Raw genomic sequence first — 24,668 nt, 5'->3', positions numbered from 1 at the left:
TTTCTTTTAACTTCTTTATTAAGTTTGTTGCATAAAAGATATACATTCTCAAACTGACAATTCTTGTCATGAACAAAAGCAACAACAAAAAAGGCAATAACAAGATGTACTTCACATATAAACAATCATGTGGTAAGAATAAGAAATCTGGCCCTGTACAACAAAAAGATTAGGAAGCAAAATGTGAATAATCCCTGTATTCAGAATATACCCAAATGTGCGTGCAAAGGCAGTGCACCCATAATACAGCTCACTTAAATTCCTGTTTATGATGCATAATTCCTTAATCATCCATTTGTGAAATAAGAATGAACATTAAGAAACATGAAATCCAAATTGCATTTATTTTCACAATATCAATGCTACACTCAAAATAGCAACTTCATTGAATCTAAATGTTAAATGTCTCCAAAGTAAAAGGCAATCTTAATTTTTTTTAACCCTATGAAAGGGTCTGCAAAAACAGGTGGCTTATTTTATTCCACTTGCAAAGAGACTAGGTCTGAGCCTGCACTTAAGCAGGATGAGCAACAAAGGACAGCAAACAAATACCACTAAGAGTAATGCCCGTACATATCAAAATATCTAGCTGAACCATGTTCTTTCTACTTATACAGCAAGTCTATTAAACAACCAGCATAATGGAAGCTTACACCTCATGCAACAGAATCACTAAATTAACTATACATCTATTAGAAATTTCCAAACCCCATTCCCAAAACAGTTTTAGTACACCTATTAAGTACTGTAGGTCACTTAGAAAAACAGAAATAAAACATACAACCAGTCTTTGCAATGAAAAATTTTTCATAACATATAAACAATGTTCAGCTACAAATTCTGAACAAAGTATGTTTTTCTAAATATGATTTATGTAATCAAGGCTTTCTTAAAGACAGGTCTTAGGTATATGATCTGTACAAACTTACAGTAGTGTATATTCCAAATAGAGATTTTTCTTCCTATTATGATATGAAAATGTAACTTTTTTCTGAGTGAAGATATATGTTAAGGCTTAAGGTGTAAACACTTTGGAAGGCAAACAACTTAGTAAAGAAATAACCAGTCATTTAAAAATGTGTATCATCTCATAATAGGCCCCTGAATTTTCAAATTTACATGTGAGAATACATTTACATCTTAAATTTCTAGGAAAGGCATAGGCTTTATATAAAAAAGCAGCAAAATTTTAAACCCACCAATTTATTGAAAAAGCCATTACTTTTATTAGAAACAAATAATGCTTCTCAAGATGTTGGCAACAGGTCATAGTATAGACATATACTTCATACAGTGTACTTCTCCCTTTATATTCCAGAAGGAGGTGGAATACCTCCTTGGCTGTGGGAAGCAGAAGTATTTGATGGACTGTGTAAACTGGTCTCCTTGTACACAAACCATGCATTTCCTCCCCAAAGTATCATATTCAGAAAGCCAAAGATCTAAGAAAGAGAAAAATAAAAATGAAAATCTAGTATCTACTTAAAAATTTATACTCACTTTAGTTTTCCTTTAAATATTTAACATTTCTAGGCAGTATACCATTATTTCAGTTAAAATGTAAACTACATATAAAGTAGAATAAAAAGGGAAGACTTTCCATTTCAATGCCAAATGTGTATATATAATGACTTACTCCCAATGAAATAAAGCTAAAATCTCTAAAACTGTAACATATAAAATTATGACTAAAAGAAAGCTTATCTTTGCATGCTCAACATTACCAAGAAGATGGGATTGAATTTGAGAAAAATAAGTAAAACCCTATTATTACTTTGTAATTAGACTTTAGTGCTTTCAGGTGAAGAGGAACAGGAATCCATGCTTCCTTCTTGGGGGGCTTTCACTTTTCTCCATCTGAATGGTTATAAACCACCCCGGGTATCTTTTCCTATTTCCCTTCTTTCTCTCCCTACTACTTACTATCTCTCCTACTCCAACAGCTGCAGCCAGAAGAGAAAAGGAGTCACAAAAGAACTTTACATCACATCCTACATTAGTCAACATAAAAGAAATTAGTCTTCCCAGTTACAAATCTGACACAATAAAAGTCTCAGAGATGAATAAACTGAAGCTACCCTTTTTTTGTATTTTTTTTCCTCCAAATATAAGAACAACAGTGACTTATATGATGTAACACTGGGGTAAAGAGTTTGAGAGTAGTATCATATTACTGAAGGCCAAATGCTTTATATTTTTTGCATATTTGCATACAGAAACAACATTTCTGAGATTGTCCATCTTAGATCATGGTCAATATAAATGCAAAAAAAGACTTTAAATCACAAAGTTTATAACACAAAAATCTGGCCAAATTGCTTTACAAGGCATGCTGACTTCATCCACTGGAAAAATATTTTCTTGAAAAGACAGAATGACTTCCTTAAACATAATATATGCAGTATATTAATAACATAGTAATACATTTACCTGTATTTTGGTAAAATAGACTAAATATTATTTAAAATTTATATATACCAATTTTTTTAGATCACTTAAGAAACCATAAAAGTACTACTTTCATAAACCCAGAGGAAGTCAGACCAGAGAATGGGCTCTAAGTCAGATCTGGTCCACACCTTGGCTTGCCAACTTACTAGCTGTGTTATCTTGAGCAAATTAAAGCACAAGCTACATTTTTTCCCAGCTGTAAAATGAAGATGATAATACTATATCCCACATTCCTCTTTGGGTTACTGGATAAGTTAAACAAGATGAGTGTAATGTAATGCCCTTAGCACAATGCCTGACACATAGTCTTTATAAATGTTAGTGACTACTATTAGTGCCTTTCGGGTAAAAGTCTTGCCTAGTCAATTTTAATGAAAAGAAAGACTCAATCACGATCTTGTTGAAACCTGTTAACAAGTAATAATTTTCCTGACAAACTTTTCTTCATTGTTATAAAGGTAAAGACTATCTGGTAGCTAGGGTTCTGATAGCTTAGTAAAAATGAAAACAATATATTCATCCAGAGATTTATTAAAAACTGTTGCTTTCTTATATCACTAGTAAGGTTTTTCTAAGTGAAATAAAATATCTTATAAATACTGCATACGTACCACAGATACATTTAGGGATCCCATACTAGTCACAGAGCCAAAATAACACACCACTTCTTGATTACAAGGCTCAAGTTCCTTGACAATGCCTTGACCAGTAGCTACTTTAATATCTGTAAGAGCTTTAGCCCAGGCTGAAGTGCTCACCAACCACAGGAAAGCGGCAACAAGAGTAACAACAAAGTCCTAAAGCAAAAATAAGTATGAGTTAATAATGAAGAGTTAATTTAAAAATACTACACTTCAAATCCATGATGAAGGAACTAAGATCACATTGAACTCTATGGTACTGAGAAAGGGCCTACATGACATACTTTATAAAAAAGGCCATAGTCAGCACTGTACACATTGCTGTTTGTCATCACTAGCACACTGCCTGAGCTACAGCAGTGAGCAAGACTCAATCATCTACTTAAGCAGTCTAAGATTTTGACACTAGAAATCAGTTTCACGTAGCCGTCACCACAGCCTTGACTTAAGCCACTCACTCCCAGGATCACACCTCAAATCCCTGTTATCACCAATAACTCTATCCCCTCATAATCCCAGTTTCACTCCCCCTACTTCCCAGTATCATCTCTCTTTCAGGCACCCCAACTTCAAAAATCCTTTGGCCCCATTGAGACCTACAATCTGATTTTACCACTTTTTTACTGTCTCTCAGCCTCACTCATGCTCTCATTTCCCCCTTAATTTTATTCTAAGGTCCTTTGTTACAACCCCTTGCACACACACAACTCCCTCACCTTCTTCTGCTTTCTCATACTATTCTGGCAAAACTCTAACTTCAGTTAAATCTAATTCCCCATGACTGGAAGGAATTAAAATAAAAAACTAAAACAAAATATCTAGTTGTCCATGATCTGGATAATGAAATGGTGAAAAGCACGCATCCAGAATGACTTGTTTCTTTTAAAATTCATGACCCTAAAATTTCAAGAATACTCAATTATATTAAGGACAAAAAAAATAATAATCTCTCAAGGCATCCTCTCACTAGTAATTTTCTACTACAGTCTTTGCTATTTATTACATTTCCAAGAATAGGACTAAAGTTTTAAATATTCTGGATAGTTTCTCATTGAGTAAGATGAAGAAAGAAAAAAATGTATTCTCTTTACTCAATCTATTCTGCTGGGGAACTAAAATTTTGTTAACTAGCTGGGCAACTAAAATTTTGTTAACTAGTGTTGGTTACAAAAATCTAATGAAGACTTTTTAAAGAATGCATTTGTATAATATAAAGTTTAAATCCCACGTTGTTTAGTTTTCCTTTAAATTAACCACAAAAGTGGGAATAATGTAAAATTTATATCTTTTAATGTTATGTATTCTTAGCATTCAGGTATGCCCAAAGCTATGAGTTCTTACACATCTGCAGCAAAAATCTCTGAAAGCTCAGAAATGGGTTTTGGAGCTTATTAGAGAAGTGGTTCCCCAACCCCCGCCCCCCAATAAATCTGATTGGTTTTTAATTACTTTTTCCAACCAGCTTTTAGTCATTTATTGAGACTAAACACCAGGAACCACTTATGACATATAGAAACTCTCCTATATATAGCTTGTCCACCAGGTCAAGACAGCAATGAATACATGCCTTGTGATCAGAGAACCAAAAACAATGACTAATTTTACAAAGATGGAGGTATTTGCATTTTGCATTTGAGCTTTCCGCTGCTCCTGGTACTCTTTTAAAAAAATGCAGATCAAAGAAAAAAGTACAGAAATATGGCTTCCATGTTTTGCACTGTGCAGGGGTACTCTCCTTTTCACTTCTGCACTCGGTTGCACTTTTGCTGCAGGTAGATATTTTCTAAACACTTGCTAGAAACACAATGCCTTTTGGAGAACTGATAAATAGTATAAGGTTATCACATCTTAAACAAGTTCTCTCTGGGCTGAAGTTCATAGCTTTGACCCATATATGTCAAATCCTTGTAATTTCCAGGTTTCTTCCTTCCAACTTCTTAATTAAAAAACACCCTGGTGTTTTTCTGATTATGCTCTTTAAATCTACTTTGCAGCTGGCATGACATTCTTATATTTCAAAAGCAGGGAACTTTTCTGAAAATGATGCACATAGTAACCTTAGGGTGAGGGGACGCGGGGGAAATGAGGGCCTCTGAAGATCGTCTCTGTCCCACTCAGGGCTCTGTTTTTAGGGTGTGGCCCACCCGCAGTTCTGCAATGCACAACCGTAGCTGCCTCTGGCAGCCCTGCTCCCACCAATGAGTTGGGATAGGATTCATAACAGATTTTTAGGATTTGGGATACTTTATTTTTGTTTGGTTTCAGGTTTTTGGATATTTCTGATTCTCCACATGGCCTAGAACCCTTAAGTTCCTGCTATTTAAAACCAAAAAAATGCTACATTTACTTAAAAAGGGAAGTTGATTTTAAATGCCACAATTGAAATGCTCCTAGAAATACCTTAGTAGAGAATTGAGAACATTGCCAAAAAGGCATGTCCTCATTAACAGAGTACTTTAAAAAAAACAATGTCCTACTTGGCTATATTTTAAATTTGGGTATCTCAAGAAAACTTTTTTATATTTATATGGTTAAATTAAAAGTAGAATTCAAAATTTAATTTAGAAACCTGAATTTTTACAGACAAGAAGCATCCTTTATATATTATATCAACAACAAAAAAACATTTAAAGGGCTAGTTCTGGATTACCTCTCCATGACCACTAACCGATCACTCCAGAGATGGAAAATTTCTTTTGACTTTTGAATGATGCACCTAGATCACTTTTATAGTTTTAAAAGAAAAACCCTCTAAAATATAGATTTAGATGCTGCCTTAGAAAGTGTGATTTTTAATAGTTCACCAAACAAAATATGAAAAATAAAAGGCTCATTGCTAGAGTTAACTTAAAAGTTCGTTGGGATGGGGCGCCCAGGTGGCTCAGTCGTTAAGCGTCTGCCTTCGGCTCAGGTCATGATCCCAGGGTCCTGGGGTCAAGCCCCGCATCAGGGTCCCTGCTCTGCGGGAAGCCTGCTTCTCCCTCTCCCACTCCCCCTGCTTGTGTTCCTGCTCTCTCTGTCTCTGTCAAATCAATCAATCAATCAATCTATCTTTAAAAAAAAAAAGTTTGGGGCGCCTGGGTGGCTCAGTCGTTAAGCGGCTGCCTTAGGCTCAGGTTATGATCCCAGGGTCCTGGGATCGAGTCCCACATCGGGCTCCCTGTTCGGCGGGAAGCCTGCTTCTCCCTCTCCCACTCCCCCTGCTTGTGTTCATGCTCTCGCTGTCTCTGTCAGGTAAATAAATAAAATCTTTAAAAAAAAAAAAAAAAAAAGTTTGTTGGGAGAATGACAAAATGGCAAGAATGTCTTCATTTAGTATTTAAATTATAAAAGAATTTTAACCAAAGATAGTATCTATATGATTATCATAATTCCTTTTTTTTTTTTTTTAAGTAGGCTCCGTGGGGGGCTTGAACTCCCCTCCAATGCGGGGTTTGAACTCATGACCCTGAGATCAAGACCTGAGCTGAGATCAAGAGTTGGATGCTTAACTGACTGAGCCACCCAGGCGCTCCAGTTCCTTTTCTTAAGATTTTATTTATTTGAGAGAGAGGGAGAAAGCACCAACGGTGCAGAGGGAGAGGGAGAACACTGAGTGGGGAGCCTGACATGGGGCTCGATCTCAGGACCCTGAGATCATGACCCGAGCTGGCGGCAGAGGCTTAACCGACTGGGCCACCCAGGCACCCCTCTACCGTTCCTTTTTAAGTAAGTCTTGGAAAGTCTACAGAAGTTACAGATTCTTAATATGTAATTCCTGTTGATTAAGCACTGCAAATTAAAATAGTTGATGTCTATCTGTTTGAAAGACATCCAAGAAAATATTTTATGAAAATGTCAGGTTTAAGAATCTCTTCTCAGAAACAAGAAACAAAATAAGTAAGAATTTTAGCAGGTGGTTTTATTCCTTACTTACCATTTGTATTCTTATGATCCAGGCAGCAAAAATTAAAAATAAATAATAAATAAAACCTGTTATCTTAATTAATAATTTCTTCATACCCAACTAGCCTTCCCTTTAAAAGTAGCTTCACATATAATCAGCAGATGACAGTGCTTTCTCAAGACATAAATGACCGGTATCTCAAAAGCACCTCTGTTCTCCCTTCAAGTCAATAACACTTAATACTGCCTTTGTGGTTATTCTTTTGTTGTGGACACCTAGCTTAAAACCATGGCTTATCTCTGCATTTGCACCAATAATCCAGAGGAGATTCTACTACCTAAATCTCAGATTATTTTTATTTCTAGCTCAGAAGACTTTGAAGCCAAGAAAGATGTTAGGACTTCAAATCCAAATCCTTTGTTGCCATCTCCAAGATTCAAAATTAGTTCATGAACATCACTAGTGAGAATTCTCTAATTCTTATAGAATTATCTGGGTCAGATTTTAAAGTAAAGAACTTAGGAATACAGACCGGGAGTTAGCAAACTTTTCCTGAAATGGGCCAGACAGTAAATATGTTTGGTCTCTCTCACAACTACTTAACTCTGCCACTGTAACATGAAAGCAGTTATAGACCGTATGGAAATGTTTGGGTATGGCTGTGTTCTAAAACAAAAGACCAAAAAACCAAGACTTTATTAAAAAACAAAACCAAAACACAATGAATCAGATTTGGCTTGTGGGCCATAGTTTGCTGATTTCCGATACTATTAAGCTCAATAAAACATTGCAAGAGACATAAAGGGGGTCTTTGAGAAAAGAGAAAAAAGGTAAGAAGTAAGAACACCATCATGAGACTACTAGTATGGTCAGCAATTCGTGAAATTAAAGGCATTAATTTCTACTTAATTTCTCTACTTGCAATCTAATATGCTCTATACGTTTGAGATCTTTCCAGGTTAAAGTAAGACTTAGAAACAAACAGACCTCTGTATTCCCTAGAGTATAGAGGAAGTGTTGCAAACTGGCTCAAAGAATTAGGTTCAATGTGACAACCAGAGAAAGCTCAACCTCATGGTAAACATAGATCAAAATATGTTTACCTGGTTTATGCCAAGAATTTTCATTTCCAGTGTAAGAAAATCTATATTTAACTCCAAATATAACATACACTTATACAAATGATTTTTGTACAAAAATAAAGTGTTTACTTACAATCATGGGAAGTTTTTGACTATCCCGATACAGGCTTGTATAACCAACATAGAGCAGAAGAGCAGCAATGCAGTACAGGAAGACAAAGACGGCAAACGTAACATAGAATTGTGCAGAAGAAGAGTAATCTCCGATAAGGACATAACTTTTCCAATTTACATCACACACGTTTACATATGGATGTGTCTGAAATGATGCTTCATTCAACCTATTAAAAAAAGGCTCAAATAAATTTGTGAATTACTTGGACTCTCCCAATAGAGATAGAAATACGTAAGTAGAATACTGAAATGACATTTCAAAAAACACTCCCAAAATATATTACATTTTCCTTTGGGGGAAAAAAAGGGGAACATTCAAATATTTAAATTAAAAATTTCCTAAGAAATGTACATAAATTATGCCTTGTAATTGGTTTACGATAGACTGAATATAGATTGCATTAAACACTTTAACATCCACATACTATCTCCCTGCAAGAAGAATTTAGCAGATTAAGCGCTGATAAAAAACAGTCTGCGATCTGAGACATGATGTTCCATTCTAGGAGGCAGAGTATGTGTCACTAGCACCAGGAGAGCCAATCATGATTCACATTTTAGCCCTAGATTAATTAGCTGCTAACTTTAGACTGTTTTTAAATTTCCTTACCTATAAATTGCAAAAGCCCTTATCACTAAATGTGCCATAACAGTTCCTCATATAGGAACTTTATAAGAGAAGGGCTGGGAAATGGAGAGGCAATGATTCGTAACCAGGCTCCTGCTATCTGACATATTTTTAGTGTAAGGGTTTATTTATCATCAAAACAACCTTTAAAGGTAAGATTTCTAACTCAATGGATAGAAATTTCACGTCCTAGAGAAGTCAGGTAAGTAGTACATGGAAGAAGATTTACACCATAGCTTACACACAGGACATATTCAATAAACTTCAATAAACACTGAAGTTAAACAGAAAAATTCACAAAATATTCATTTTAGTCTAAGAAAATAAACACAAACTCCTCGCTTTAAATACATGTCTTAAAACGATATAAAGAAGGCTATTATTTAGTAATTGCAAATACACGAGAAAATTTGAATTTTCTGAAGCTGTGATTGCTTCCACATCATGGCTTCACACGCTAAGGTGATAGAGCAGTCTCTGTTTTGTTTTTAAATTTTCAATTCACTGTGGGATGACAGAATACAAATGTCAAGGCAAGGTCATATAAAAATTTCTAAATGCTTAGTCTCGTTTTCTGTACTTAATTCATCACAGGCCAGGAACACAGTTTGCAGACAGACACTGGTCCATGTGCCACAGTCTGAGGAGCAATGATCACCACTTACAAATGAGCATGTGTGCACTTTAAAATTTTCTATCCCCCCAAATTGCTGGAAATCTTCAAGAGTCAATATGAAAGTAAAACGTTTTTAACCATAAAAACAAACAAATAAATATCTTACCTGAATGGATAACCAAAAGCAGCTGTTATTGTTTTATTTTCAGTAACTTTAGGACAACTCACTTGAATTTCTGTTTTGCCGTTAAAACCTCCACAGGTGGCAAAAGCAAAGATAGAAGCAATCTATAAAAAGTGAGACCAAAAAAGGGGGAAGCAGCATTACTGTACCCAAAACATGGGTCATTAAAGCTTAAATACATTATTAAAAACTGGCTCACTAACATTCTAGAAATTCTTAATTACAAATTAAACGCAGATGGTGAAAAACACTTAAAAAATTCATTTCCAACTGTGAACAAATGATTTTCTTTTCCCCTCAGTATAATACAGAAGCTAGTATACCAGCCCATATAATAATCCTTTTATTCATACTGCAGTGTACCTACTAAATATTAGTAAGAAATTCAGATGAAGTATTATTTATTAGTATCAAAATCAAAAGGGGTGATTTGGAGGTATTTTTAATGGTAACTGTTAAGCCAAGAGACTTGCGAAGAGGTAGCAAACACAGATGCTATTTCATGAGCTTGTATGACCTCATTTTTGAGTATTTCAATATTTCCAGGTCTCAAAAAGTACTTGGAAATTTATTTTCCTGATCATGCATATACTTAAAAGAACACAATGTTCTCTCTCTTTTTTTTTTTTAAGATTTTATTTATTTATTTGAGAGAGAGACAATGAAAGAGAGAGCACGAGATGGGGGAGGGTCAGAGGGAGAAGCAGACTCCCTGCCGAGCAGGGAGCCCGATGCGGGACTGGATCCAGGGACTCCAGGATCATGACCTGAGCCGAAGGCAGTCGCTTAACCAACTGAGCTACCCAGGCGCCCACAATGTTCTCTTAAATGCTATATATAACAGGAAAAAACCGGAAGCATCCTACATGTTGATATGTAATCAAATAAACTGTAATTCACTCATAGGATGGAACATTATGCAGTCATTAAAATGCTGGTGAATATTTAATGATACTGAAAACATTCATTACATATAAAGTTTGTTTATGGGGTGCCTGGCTGGCTCAGTTGGTAGAGCATGCAACTCTTGATCTCAGGGTTGTGAGTTTGAGCCCCACTTTGCAGATAGAGTTTAATTTTTAAAAAGTTTGTTTACACGTGCACTGTGCCATGTGTCTACGCCTATGCATATGATGCACACTACAAAAATACATCAAAATTTTAACAGTGGTCACCTCTGAACAGAAAATAAAGATAATTCCTTTTTCTATTTGTATCTTCTAAATTTTCTACAAAACAAAACAAACAAAAAATCCCACATATGGTGTAGTGGCCAAAAGCTCAATCCTTCAGCAAATTCTGATAGCTCTATTTAAAAAAAACATATTTGGAATCTGATCACCACCATCACAACATCCTGATCCAAACCACCATTATTACCTCTTGCCTGAATTATACTCTAACAGCCTTATAGATAATCTTGCTTCTGTCCTTATCCCTCTTTCAGTCTACTGTCAATATATCAACCAGGGTGATCTTTTAGAAATAAAAGGCAGAAAACTTTATATCCTCTGCTCAAAATTCTCCAACGGCTTCTGAGTTCTCTGAATAAAAATCAAAGTTCATATAACAGTCTACAAGATCCTTTCTTCCCTTAATAATTCTGGTCACACACTGCTACTTTTCCCCTTGTCAAATCTCTTTACATAAAATGGTCTCTTTGCTATTCCTTAAAGGGGTAAACTTCTCCTACAGAGCCCTTGCACTGGCTACTCTCTCTGCCTGAAATACATGATTCACTTCCTACTTCACAGTTCCCTGTTCCAACAGGACTTTATCAGAGAGGCCTTTCCAATCACACTATATTAAATAATAATGCTCCAACCCCACAGTACTTACTCCCTTTATTCATGCTGCTCTATTTTTCTACCACTGTAATTACCACTGCCTATTAGTACTCAAGTATCTGTCCGTTTTTCACTAGAATATAAACTCAAAGGCAGGGACTTTGTTTTGCTCAAGGTCACATTCATCTAGCAAATAGGTAAAATTCAGTGAAGGTCTGATATCAAAGCCTGAACTGTTAAACACTGATATAATGCCTCTCACAGGGCCTTGAATCATGCCATAACCAGGATCATAACTATCAAGAGATTTTTTTTTTTTTTTCTGTAAAGAAGAGTTATACAAAAAAGGAATCTGGTTACAGATATGAAGGGTCTGAGGTAATGTCCAGCACACAGTTTGGAATCTTCAGTTAAGAGTTCACAGGTAAAGACAGAAGAATGGATACTCTCTACACATAAATATTCATGAATAAGGAATGAAAACAGAAGGCCAGAGAAAATTGGGCATATACCCATTAGGATTAGAAAAAAGAAACAGGATACACAATAAGGAAGCCAGAAGGAGACCTGTGTGTAACTAGATAAATTCTATCTAACAAAGCTTGTATTGCAGATCACCAAGGAAAGGAGTGTGGTGGTTTTAAAGGTATGTCCACAAACTCTGATACTCCTCCCTGCAAGAGGCAAAGATTAATTTTCCTCCCTAGAAGTGTGGACGGCTTCTAGTAAATTGAATATGGTCGAAAGAATGGGACATCTTTCCGAGACTAGGTGATAAAGAGACTACAATTTCTGTCTTCCTTTCTCTCTTGAATCACTGGCTCTGGGGGAAGCCAGCTGCCATATTGGGAGGATACTTAGGCAACTTATAGAGAGACTTGTGATGAGGAACCACTGACTCTCAGCAACCATGTGAGTGAGCCTCGAAGTGTAACATCTGAGCCTTGCCAAAGGCCATGTGAATGAGCTGGGTGTTAGAGATGACTCAATCGCAGCCAACAGCTTGAGTGCAAACAGGGAGACTCTGGGCTGAAACCCCTCAGGCTAAGCCGCTCCCAGATTCCTGACCCACACTAAAATAATAAACGTGTGCTGTCTTAAGTGCTAAAGGTTGGGGTACTTTATTATGTAGCAATAGATAACTAATACAAAGAAGGACTTCAATAAATGGCCCAGGGGCGCCTGGGTGGCTCAGTCGGTTAAGTGTCTTTGGCTCAGGTCATGATCCCAGAGTCCTGGGATCAAGCCCCACATCGGGCTCCCTCCTGAGTGGGGAGCCTGCTTCTTCCTCTCCCCTCTGCTTCTGCTCTCTCAAATATAATTAAATCTTTAAAAAAAAAAAAAAAAGGTCCAGATGGGCTGAAGACAAATGCAAAATCGAGTCTGTAAAAAATTTTTAAAACAATATAAAAGAAAATTTGTGACCACAAAGGAAAAATTTCTTAAGATTAAAAATAAGAACATATACTGACCATAAAAGATTGTTAAATTCAACTATAGAAAAATAACTATAGAAAAATCAAAAGTCAGCTTTTGAATGTAAAACAAGCTACAGACTAGGTGAAAGTATTTGCAATAATGTCACAAAGGATTAGTTTCTACTAGTATATAGATCTAAGAGCAATTCTTACCCACGTGTACTACAGAACATGCACAAGAATGTTCATAGTGACATGGTTTATAATATTAAAATACTGAAAACGCAGGAGCAACAGGAAAATGGATAAAACATAATAGTATACACTTACAATGGGAAGTTTAATAGCAATAAAGATATAGGAACTACAGTTGCCCACGTCAGTATGGATGAAACCTAAAAACCTAACGCCGAGAGGGAAAAAAAAGTTGCCTAAGTCTTCATACAGTATGATGCCATTCTTTTAAAAGCTTTGGTTATTTATCTACACCACTCCTGCCACTATTTTTGTTCAGGCCCTCACCATTTTTCATGGGGACTAACCCAATAGACTCTTCCTCTCATTTCTAATCTCTTCTGTAGCATGGGCTCATGTGGCTCTCAAGCACTTTAAAAATGGCTTGTTTTAGGGCACGTGGGTAGCTCAGTCCTTTAAGCATCCGACTCTTGATTTTGGCTCAGGTCATGATCTCAGGGTCCTGAGACTGAGCCTTGTGTAGGGTTCTGTGCTCAGCGGGAAATCTGCCTGGGATTCTCTCCCTCCCCCTCTGCAAACTGCACACCCCTCCCATGCTCCCTCTCTCTCTCTAAAATAAAATAAATAAATTTTTAAAAATAAAAATGGCTTGCTTGATTTAAGATAGCTGTAAGTGTAAATCAGACAATGCATTATAAAGACTTAGTATTCAAAATGTAAAATATCTCATCGATAATTGTTTATATTGACTACCTGTTGCAACAATATTTGGATTTATAAATAAAATATATTAAAATTAATTTCACCTGTTTCTTTTCGCTTTTTTAGTGTGGCTGGAACACTTAAAATTATTATGGGGCTTGCATTGTAGTTTGCATTGTTTCTATTGGACAGATGCTTTAGAGTGATGTCACACTGATCTGAAATGAAGATCTGGTCACGGTACTCCCCTGTTTAAAGAGATTTCCTCAATGACTTTCCAGAACTAAATTTAAGAAAAAAACAAAGCCCAAACTTCTTCATTTGGCCAAACAGGCATGGCTGAGGTACCCTCAACCTTATCCTTCTAGATTTATATGCACTCTAGTCCCCACCCGGTGCTGTATGACTCTGTCACACGGTACTACTTACTACTGCCCCTGAAACACATCATGTATTTATGTCTCCAGAGTATCTGTTTCTTCTGCCAGAAACTGTCCCACCCCCAAACTGTTCTCTGACAAGCTCACCTTAAAGGCCCTTACCAGTCTCTTATGGTTGAACTATTCTGTCTCCTGGGCTGCCATAGACTTGGGTTCATTAACTCATTACTATAGGCATTTCTCTTGTGTCTTGATTAAAAAAAAAAACAAACAAAAATAAAAAAACCCAAAACAAAAATAAAAACTAGTTTCTAACTAAATACAAAAATTAAATAAATGGCATACTGTACTTACTGCTCTTAAGCCTAATGCCTTTCCCTACTACAGGGTCTATCTGTAGTCCCTTGACAGACTGCCATGTCTTTGTTACTTGGTCTTACTCAAGAGTTTCAGTGCCTGCCTAGCAGAAGGTCTGGCACATAGCAAATGCTCATTAAATAACTGCTTAATTAAAGAAAAAACCAATTTCCAATAATCTACAAATAAAAATCATATTTCAAGTCTTACATAACCATCATTTCACAGCTATCTTTTTGTTATAATGATAATAAATGTCACCTTTGCAATTCTGGTCTTTATCTCATTGGAAAAAGGGACAAGACACACACTTTTTACTACATGAATTATAAAACAACCTGAGGGTAAAGTATCCTACTATCTCACTTCTCCCTATTTTCTACTACTATTTTGATTTAAATTCGAAATTATATATTGGCAGCCCATGGTGAAACCTGGCCTGCAGATAATATTTGTGTGATCTTCCCAGAATCCATAAAAAATATGAATTTGTTGTTGGTATTTTAATACCAGCATACCACACATAAAAATTTGATTTCCTGCTTTTCCTTACTGTGGGGAAACTGAAAATATGGCAGCATCAGACCCATATTCCCGTAAAGCAAAAACCATGTGGAACTGAGTGACAGATGACATGTAAGACGGGGCATGTGCTTTTTCCAGACTGTTGCCACTCTACTGTCTCAATAATCCTCAGGATGCATGTTAGTTACCAGGAATCAATGAACTTATTCTATTGTTTTTCTTCCAAACAGCTTGTTTCACTCACTCACTTTATGAGGGTGGTTCCTATGTGCACTTCAGTTTGTACTCCTCGTCTAAACAAGGAGTACTGGCATGCTCATTTCTATTGCCTTGCCACTTATGAAATTCATTTTCCCATTCCTCTCTATTCTGTGAAGAATGGCTAAAACTGCTAACATGAAGTTCTATCTGTAGAGTAACTAGTAAGAATCTAAGGACAGGATGACAAGCAAGCTTCTCTTCAGGTCAAAAGGTTCCATATTTCATTATGACAGACTCAAGCTGCCAAAAAACAGTGTCAACTTAACTCTCTACCCGCCAGACCAATACTAGATACATGGAAGATCCCTCAGGAATTTTGAGGTTTGTAACTTTGGAGTTAACATTTCAGTTTGGTTCTCTAGAACACTACTCTCCAAAATAAACTGCAGTAGTCAATTAATTGGTATATGAGAAGAAAATACCTGAACTTCTATTTGTATTTACTTTTAGACTTAGACAAGGAATTAAATAAAGCCTTACTGAAATTAATATATCACTGCAACCCATGCTGGGTCTGTAGGTCCGAGTCACATGCCAGTACAGCACGCTGGGTATCCTGAAGGTAAGAGGAGTCCCATGACATGCAAGGACAGTGGTACCTTCACCTATTCTTTCCCTTTTAGTGTTCATGTATTACAATATGAGTGTGCCTGGCTGAGTTTATGGAATACATTACCTAGTTTTAACCAAACTAACCTTCGCAAAACAGACCAATGGCTTAAACATGTCTTCAAAGAAACTATAAACTAATAATACAAAAACTCACATCCCAAAGAGAAAATAGAAGCCCTATATGAGCTATATTCATTAGCCACATTCCAAGGAAAAACAGATTCTACTTAATCAGATCACAAGAAGAAGGCATATTTATCTATATATCGGATGAATGTTTGAAATAAGGATTTAAAAATATGAATGAAATTTACCCCAGGCATAAAATATGCCTTAAGATACTGACATAGTGAGGTGCCTGGGTGGCTCAGTCAGTTAAATGTCCGACTCTGATCTCAGCTCAGGTCTTGATCTCAGGGTCATGAGTTCAAGCCCTTAGCCCACTTAAAAAAAAAAAAAAAAAGATAGTGACATAGTAAAAATATCCATCTAAGTTATGGATGCATATTGGGGCTCTATGCATAAAATTTTACAGATAAGGATTCATAATAAAAAAAAAGTTTGGAGACCCCTGGTATTTTCAATGAGTTATTTAGCCTGTAGCCAGAGTTCCAGTCCTCAATCCTATTTCTAGACCCTGCTCAGCTCACTGATGCTTCTGCTGGGAACACTGGTACTCATCTATATATGGGTGTTTTTTACAAGTTTCTGACTATTTGGTTTCATCATTAATCTGATGTCATTTACTTAAATTTCTTTCTGTTCGAGGTTTAGTCTAGAAACTGATATAACCGAAATCTTCAGAAATAGACCTAAAAGAAAAAAAACAGACCTAAAAGTACATTGTATATGAGTGTTTATATGCAAAATCAAATGTATGCTTTTTACTAAAGCTGAAAATGAACTATCACAACATGTTTGCCTTTACAGTCAGTAAGATTAGATGCCTAGAACCAAAGCACTGATTTTTATGAGTTAAAGTCCTTGTGCATTTACTAAAGACATTCACTTTTATTTTTTAAATTTTTAAAAAGATTTTTATTTGACAGAGAGAGTGCACACACAAGCAAGGAGTGGCAGGGTGAGGGAGAAGCAGGCTCCCGGCTGAGCAGAGAGCCTGACGAGGGGCTCCTAACCCTAACCCTCACCCAGAACCTGGGATCATGACCCGAGCCAAAGGCAGACGCTTAACTGACTGAGCCATCCAGGCGCCCCAAAAGACGTTCATTTTTAAAAATGTTTTGTTATCGATGCTATTTCAGTTTATTCCCACTATGCACCAAGCAGTGAAGTCCGGTACAAAGTACTTCAGTTTCATTCTTCTATGATCTCCCTCTGCTTGTAAAGTACAATCACAGAAAGTTCTAAACAGCCTGCTAGTACGGTTCCATAACCCCTAAGAATTTGGATCATGAAAAGTAAACTTGAGTTCCTGTGGGAGGAAAGAGAAGTTTTTTTTTTTTTGCCAACTCTTAACTATTATATGTTGAAAATACCTTTTTTTAAATTATATTTTTAAGTAATCTCTATGCCCAACGTGGGGCTAGAAATCACGACCGTGAGATCAAGAGTTGCATGCTCTACCTACCGTGACCCTGCTGAGAGCACCTTTATGTCACCTTCATCCTTAAATAATTCTTAAGCTATTGAATATGGAACTAGAAATCTGAGGAACTTAAATATATTTATTTCAAAATCATTTCAGATTGTCCTACTTTTATGTTTTTCAGAGTAAATCCATATCTTGATTGTTGATCTGGCGGGCTGTCCTGAAGTGTATTTGTGTCACTGATTTTGACCTTTTAAGTGAAAATTAGTTTTCTTCATGTGTTGTAGGATATTTGATGTAGGCTCAAATTGAGGTTCCCCCCCCCTTTTTCTACCCCCGTCTAGTAGTTTTACAGTCATTTCTACATGGCTGCAAATACCACATCTTACGATGGGACCCCCAAACTACCAACATATGAGAATATTGAAGTGTTCACAAATTCAGACCTCGAGCTAGCAGGTAGATTGATTCAGGTCTTAGAAGGCTGTATCTCGCTCTTTCCACTTGTTTAAGTACTTGGCTCTATGTAAGTCATAAATCCAGACAATAGGTTGAAGCTTTTTCCCAAATATATTTCCCAGATCATGAACAGTCCTTCTTCCACCCATATTTTGTTTCATTTCTGTTCCCCAATGATGTTTACTGTATTAATACAGCAATTCTCAATGTGTGGTCTGTGGTGCTTTGGGAGTACCCAAGACTCTTTCAGAAAGTCCATGAGGTCAAAAATATTTTCATATTACTACAACATTATCTGACTTTCACACTGTGTTGACATTTGCACTGACTTGAGCAAAGGCATTGGGTGGAACTGTTGGGCTTTAGTAAGAATAAGCAATAGCATCAGAGTTATTTCATTGTCATGCACTTGCAGTTAAAAAAAGCCAGTTTTAGTTAAGAATGTCTTTGATGAAGCAGCAAAAATTATGATTTTTATTAAATCCTGACCCTTGAGTCTTCTTAATATTCTGTATGATGAAACAGGACGTGCAGATACTTTAACCGCACACAATGGTTGTCTCCAGGGAAAGCATTTAAAGTACTGTGTTATATGCTGAACTAACTGTTTCCATGAAACACCATTTTTACTTGAAAGAATAACAGACAAAAAATAGTTATTCAGACGTGGATATCTGGCAGATATTTTTCTCAAAAACAAATGAAGTGAGCCTTTTACTTCAAGGAAAACGGGTAGCATTTGTTGCACTGGTGCAATTGAAGTTTTTAAGTGAATTATTATTGTGTTTTAAAATAAATAAATGTTCCCTTAAAAGCCTCTGCTTAAATTTACCCTGATGTGGTAAATGTCAAGAGATACAACCCACATAAACAGAAGCTTTCTGAGGTCCTCAATATTTAAGAGCATAAAGGGGTTCTGAGACCAAAGTGTTTGAGAACCATTGTATTAGACACTGCTCTGTGATCTTAATTTTCCCTTTTATATTTTATCAGAGATTGCTATTTGTATGTGTGGGGTGAGTGTGTATGAGTGTGTGTGTGTTCTCAAAGCCCTTACAACATATATATGTTGTCTATGAAAATTATATCTGATCTACCCTATAAGAGTGCTCACGGTAAATAATCCAGAATCAGGTAGAAGAAACAGAGAGCAAAGGCATAGGGGTGAGTCTGTAAGTCTATTAGCAAGCTTTAAGTACAGAGAGTCCTAGTAGGCATAAAATGCTATTTGAAATCCTTTCCATTATTTGGGGGTGGGGGAGAAGGAAGTGTACCCAAATGGCAGGGCTAAGAGAAACGTAAGTTTCCTAAAGAGTAGTCTCCTACAGACTGATAGCCTAAAAATGTAAAAAATTAAGCAAATGGATGAAACATCTGTCTATATATGTGCTGTCCCTCCCACTGTGTAATACAAACAATTTGTATTTTCCAGGGTGTTCCTCTGTGCTATTTTTGAACCACAAAATTAGGGTAAAACATAGCCCCTATTTGCAAAAATTTTATGTTACTTGGGATGACTGAATTTTAAGTATTTTATATAAACTATTGTGTATATTTGGAAGTTTGTTGTTTAAACAAATTGATATATGCAATACTCAAAGAACTACAGATTTTCTTATTTACTGTTTTTCATGCTAATTTTCTTGGATAATAATTTGCCCCAAAGTAATGTTTTTAAGTGTCTTTTGAATTCGCTTGTTAATTGTAAGTATAAAATCAGAAAAAAACACTAAAACTTTATCAAAGAATCAAGAACAGCCTACTTGTTTTTAATTCCTAAGATCTTATTATAAACATGCACCTAACAAGGAAAAAAAATCACTTCAGGTACCTTAGGCTTTTGTTTTTTAAGCCTTTGGTAATCTTTTTATTAACTTATTAAAAGACAATTAGAAACACAAAAGTAGTTATCAAAATGACTAAGAATAGAGTGTTAAGAGTCCTGGATGTAGTTATCATAATCATGGACACTGGGTAAATTACTTCATTTCTCTAACATGGAGATAACAACCCTCATAAGTTGTCAAAGGATTAAATAAGAAAATACAAGTAAAGCCCTGGCACATATATGCCCACTCAATAAATAAGTTAACACCAAGGATACATTTGACCAGTACAGACAAAAATATTCAAAGATGGTCTATAATTCTAAAATTCAACTTAGTGTGTAATTTCTTCTATGCTCCCCAAACAGTATCTCTTCCACAATTCTGTGTGTGTGCAATGAGGAAAGCATATAATTAGATTCATAAATATTTGTTCAGCATCCACCCTGCGCAAGATAGCAACAAGAAAGTCCAAAACACAGTGTTTAATATTTTAAAAAGATAAATCATTTCAATGAAAAACTTTTACCTAAATATTAGGGATATTTGACTAAAAGTAAGAACCAAGTTAAAATTTACCAGAGAAATATTAAATACTTTAAAAAGTTGCTTTGATAAAATTAATCTTTGACTTTTACTCCTATGTTCTACTTCTACACATGGGGCATTTATTCTTACCTAAATTTTATATTTTCACCTTGATAGGCTTCTAAAGGCCTATCAGATAGGTGAAAAGCATACAACATATCATTTCTAAAGTTTCAAATATGTGATAGGGAATTGAGTAATCTTGAAGGACCAGGAGGTATGTATGTTAGTCATATGGGGCTCAATTCTATCCACTGCCTGGGACTAGTCTTACAAACACAGCATCTCAGTCCCGAAGAACTATTCAAGTACATTATAGTCATTCACATAATTAAATATTAACTCAGTCATTCCAATAGCCCTACAAAGTATTGCTATTCCCATATAAGTGCAACAAAAATTCAACCTTTACTGAGTACTTACTACACAAAGAGAACTAAGACAATGTCACTGCCAGGCACTGTAACTAGGTGCTAGGGGTAGTTAAAAAAAAAAAAAAAAAAGAGAAGGAATACAACATGTACAACATGGTGGCTGCAGTTTAGAGGCAAAGTGCAAATGTTTCTGCTCTGGCGATCATATTTTTATTCTGTCAATAAATATTTACTGGGCATCTAATCCCTTGAAAGTTACATATCATCAGGTTATATCTTAGTCTAACATATTCTAGAACCTTGCTAGAGATAAGCTGATTGAGGGAATTATTTTTTTAGTTATATAGATGTATAGATAGTAAACAGCCATTATCTAGATTTTAGATTTGTTTGTAAACTTATTTATTGGCTGTTTTTAGAAGTAACCCGCCACACCTCAATCAATGCGTTATGAAACTTGAACAATTCCTTCAAAACAGATTTAAAAATTCCTCCGATGGGCCCTTCTCCTCTAGAAACTTGTTTTATCATTCATGCCCTCTGCCTCTGTTTTTAACCTCCAACAATTCTATTCACAAGTCTCTTCTCTCAAGCCCACAAACACATTCAGTCTTTCCCATCTTTCAGATGGGTTACCACCAAACCCCTCCCACTTTCGAGGTCAAATAGTGGTTTACTCTCACTGTCTTCACTTTCTTACCATACATCCATTGGCCTACTACCATCTGGTTTCTGAATTTATGGACGTTGCTCTTAGGAAGCCACCAACAGCCTCTGGATTACCAAAACCAAGGTGTGCATATTAGTCCTTATTTTACTTAACCTCTCTCTTGCACCTCTTGGTATTGTTGAATAGTACTCTTTTCTTTAAATTCTATAGTGATGCCAGATGTTATTTTTCTCCATCTTCTTAACCATTTCTTCTCTCCCTTGCTGGCAGATATCTGCTGAATCTCCAGACCATTCTTGCGTTTTTATTAAACTCTATACCCATATAGCTAACTGCCTAAAGGATACTTCCTTTTTATGACCTAGAGACCACAAACTCAATACATCCAAAACTGTACTGAGCTTCAACCAAAAATCTGCTTCTTCTCCTTAGTGATAGATCTTGGACAGAGGTACCACTACCAACCTGTCAGAAATATGGCAGTCATCTTAGAGTCCTCCCTCTTTTCCAACTTCCAAATACTTTCTAATTTTTATACCTCTCTTCTCTATTCCCACTGCAATTAACTTGACGTCCTCATAATTTCTCAAGCAACAGATCTCTCTTCCTTCAATTATGACCTTTCTAATCCATCCTCTACACTACTGACAAAATGAAAATTTCTAAGAAGAAAATCTAATTATATTATTCACTTATTTAAAACCCTTAAATGAGTCCTCACTCCAAATGGTAGGAATTCTGGGCTTAAGTAGAAACTATCCTATAAACAACTCCAAATTCTGTACCTACACATATGCATTTTCCTAAAGAAAGGACCGAGGTTATCAAAGGTTAACCCCAAAGGATTAAGATTGGCTCATAGGATAAACTCCTAACTCTTCTGCAAGCCCTATGAAACCTTTCAGAATCATCTCAAACTACACCCTCCTTCCCAGTATAAATTTAAGCCAACCCCGACTACTTCAAGTTCTCAAACAGGGCTATGCTGCTTCAACTTCTCACACCACTGAACCTAATTTCCCTTTGCCTGGAAAGCCACTCCCCACATCCTCCCTAAGTGAATAAGTACTCATCCTTCAAGTGTTCTCTCATCTATGAAATCCTCCCCTAGTTCCTGCAAGTAACTGATTTCTCCTTTCACCTACTACACTTTGCCTATACTTTTACTAAAGTATTTATCAGGCTCTCTTGTGTAATGGTATGTTGTTCAAACTGAAAGTAGTATTTCTTTAAAAAGCTTAAACAGGATTTGTTCAAAATATATCAGACCTACGATCACTAATAAACTTACCACTAATGTTTTAAAATATTAAGGAAAAAAGTTATGCCTGTTTTGTTAAAAAAAAAAGACTGACAATGTAAGCACATAAACAACTGCCTCATTTACTAAGTGAAAACTTCAATTATAAATGTAATTCTAACCCTCAATAAGACTTTTTCTTAACCTTTATATTTGAAAAACCTAATTAAACATGATTTTCCTACTGCAATTTCACATTTTTATATACTCAAGTATTTTTCTTTATATTTGAAAATGTTTGCAGAACCCTAAGTGTGTGTGTGTGTGTAAAATATAATTAACATATATTTATGTGTCTTTAAAGTAGACATTTGTGTGAAATCAGTACTATTTCAGTTTTCAGAAGACAAGCAAAACTTTGGGGGCAAGGCAGGAACCTTTTTGAAAATCAGCTTGAGTACACATTAGGGAATCTGAGTTTCCGTGTTACCTTAAGAAAACATCCTCAGTAGGTTATTTAACACAGGCAATCGGAAGTTCTTACTCTTCGTCACTTGATCACTAAAATATAGGGTTAAAGAGTCACGGATGTAAATGTTGCTGGCTATAAAAGCAACCTGCCTGCACAGTGGACATATGCCAGCTGCCTATTAATCCGGGCCTGAAAATCAGCACTGAACATGGACTCGGCCACGGAATCTGAAGCAAATGTGCAGTGCCTGATGTATTCGCCAACGCCTCCAAGTGACTGATCACTGCCAAGGTCGAATTAATAAGTCTCCTTTGATGTTAATGATTGAGAGTGTTCCCAGGAAAGGACTAAAAGCTGACTGCAGGATGCTGTTTAGAAATATCTAAACAAACTTGCTGGCGATAGTCCTAGCCTGTGTTTGAGTGCACAGGACTGACTAGACGCGTTTTGTAAAAGACCTTCTCCCCCCACCTCCGTCCGCTTGCCTGACCCACAGTTTATTTTTATCCGTTTTTAACTTGGAGCCATCTCAAAAGCAAACTAAGAACTGAGTGCTCGTCAGCTCACTTGGAGAAGGCACAACCAGCTTTCGACGGAGCGCGGCCTGCACTCAGCACGGGGCAGAATGCACCGGCTGGCCCTTCCCACAGGACGAGCAGAGGCGCGACTCGGGCCCCCCAGGTTTCGGTTAGACCGCAACAGGAAGTTTTCTCTTCCCTTGCGGGAAGCCGTGCAACCAAAGAGAAATTTGAACTCCCACTCCCACGGGAGCACCCAGAGGTGAGCTTCGTGTGGGAGGGCGGCCTCGGCCGGGATCGAGGCGGCCGAGGAACTCGTGATTCGACGCGGACCGCGGCGTCCCCGCCCCGCGCAGGCCCAGCCCGCGGCCTCCCGTCCCCTCCCCGCTGTCCCGACCCTCCCGACCCTCCCGTGGCGGCGACGGCCTCGGAGCCCGCGCGGGCCCGGCCGCCCCTGCTCTCGCTCCCGCTCCCGGGGCCCCTGGCCTCCCCGCCGAGGGCGCCGGCCGGGTCGGAGCCGGCGCGGGCGCGGGCGCGGTCACGGCGGCGCGATTCCAGGCCTCGCTGGCGCGGGCTGCACTCACCCACTCGAGGACCTTGATGAAGCCGAGCGGCTCCTTGAGCGGGTTAATGTTGAGCTGGAAGGAGGACATCCTCTGAGGGAAGGAGGGAGAGAGAGTCAGGACAGCGGGGTGGAGAAGGAGGGGGACCGACGAGACCGAGCAGCAGGGCCGCGAGGAAGGCCGGGCGGGGCGGGCTCTGGGAGGTGGGCCCGGGAGGCCACGGGGCGGGGAGCGGAGGGGCGGGGCGGCGGCGGGTGAGCCGCTCGCCGAGGCGCTGAGGCGGGGACGGAAAAGGGGGCGGTGGCGGGAGGCGAGGGGTGGGCTGGGGCTGGGAAGGGGAGGCGCCTCCCCGGGCCGCACCTGGCCGAGCCTGCTGATCCGCTGGCGAACCCAGTAGATGTTGGACGCCATGCTGTGTGCGCCGCGCCCCCTTCCCCGATGGCAGCCCCGCGGCGCTCCGTCTCCTCCCGCGCATGTGCGCGCCCACCCCCGCACCTGCGCAGCACGGTT

General features: G+C 37.6%; 1 protein-coding gene across 6 annotated transcripts; it reads right to left on the bottom strand.

Annotated features, from left to right (window-relative positions):
• Positions 1–24,569, bottom strand: SYPL1 (synaptophysin like 1). 6 transcript variants are annotated; one of them, XM_044919892.1, is made up of 8 exons: positions 24,519–24,569; positions 24,180–24,251; positions 23,281–23,353; positions 15,710–15,714; positions 9,645–9,766; positions 8,194–8,401; positions 3,063–3,248; positions 1–1,442 (listed from the first exon to the last, which is right to left on the bottom strand). In XM_044919892.1, the coding sequence occupies exons 1-8, from the start codon at positions 24,567–24,569 to the stop codon at positions 1,308–1,310; spliced, it is 852 nt and encodes a 283-aa protein (XP_044775827.1). In that variant the 3' UTR covers positions 1–1,307. The 6 variants fall into 6 exon arrangements, with proteins under 6 accessions (XP_044775827.1, XP_044775828.1, XP_044775831.1 ...); XM_044919893.1 differs by lacking the exons at positions 15,710–15,714; positions 23,281–23,353; XM_044919896.1 differs by lacking the exons at positions 15,710–15,714; positions 23,281–23,353; positions 24,519–24,569 and adding an exon at positions 23,096–23,166 and having other exon boundaries at positions 24,180–24,250.
• Between the last annotated feature and the right edge of the window lie 99 nt (positions 24,570–24,668).

The sequence above is a fragment of the Neomonachus schauinslandi genome, chromosome 12 (assembly GCF_002201575.2).
Source record: "Neomonachus schauinslandi chromosome 12, ASM220157v2, whole genome shotgun sequence".
In the NCBI taxonomy this organism is placed as follows: Eukaryota; Metazoa; Chordata; class Mammalia; order Carnivora; family Phocidae; genus Neomonachus; species Neomonachus schauinslandi.
This window is presented reverse-complemented; position numbering and strand designations above follow the sequence as displayed.

What these genes read in the sequence shown, in the direction of transcription:
- SYPL1 (XM_044919892.1), bottom strand. Translation starts at nt 24,569, where the DNA reads ATGGCGTCCAACATCTACTGGGTTCGCCAGCGGATCAGCAGGCTCGGC. An exon ending in GGATCAGCAGGCTCGGCCAG is followed by an intron (nt 24,252 to 24,518) that starts GTGCGGCCCGGG and finishes TCCTTCCCTCAG; the next exon opens with AGGATGTCCTCCTTCCAGCT. An exon ending in GTCAAAAACTTCCCATGATT is followed by an intron (nt 3,249 to 8,193) that starts GTAAGTAAACAC and finishes TTTTTGCTTTAG; the next exon opens with GACTTTGTTGTTACTCTTGT.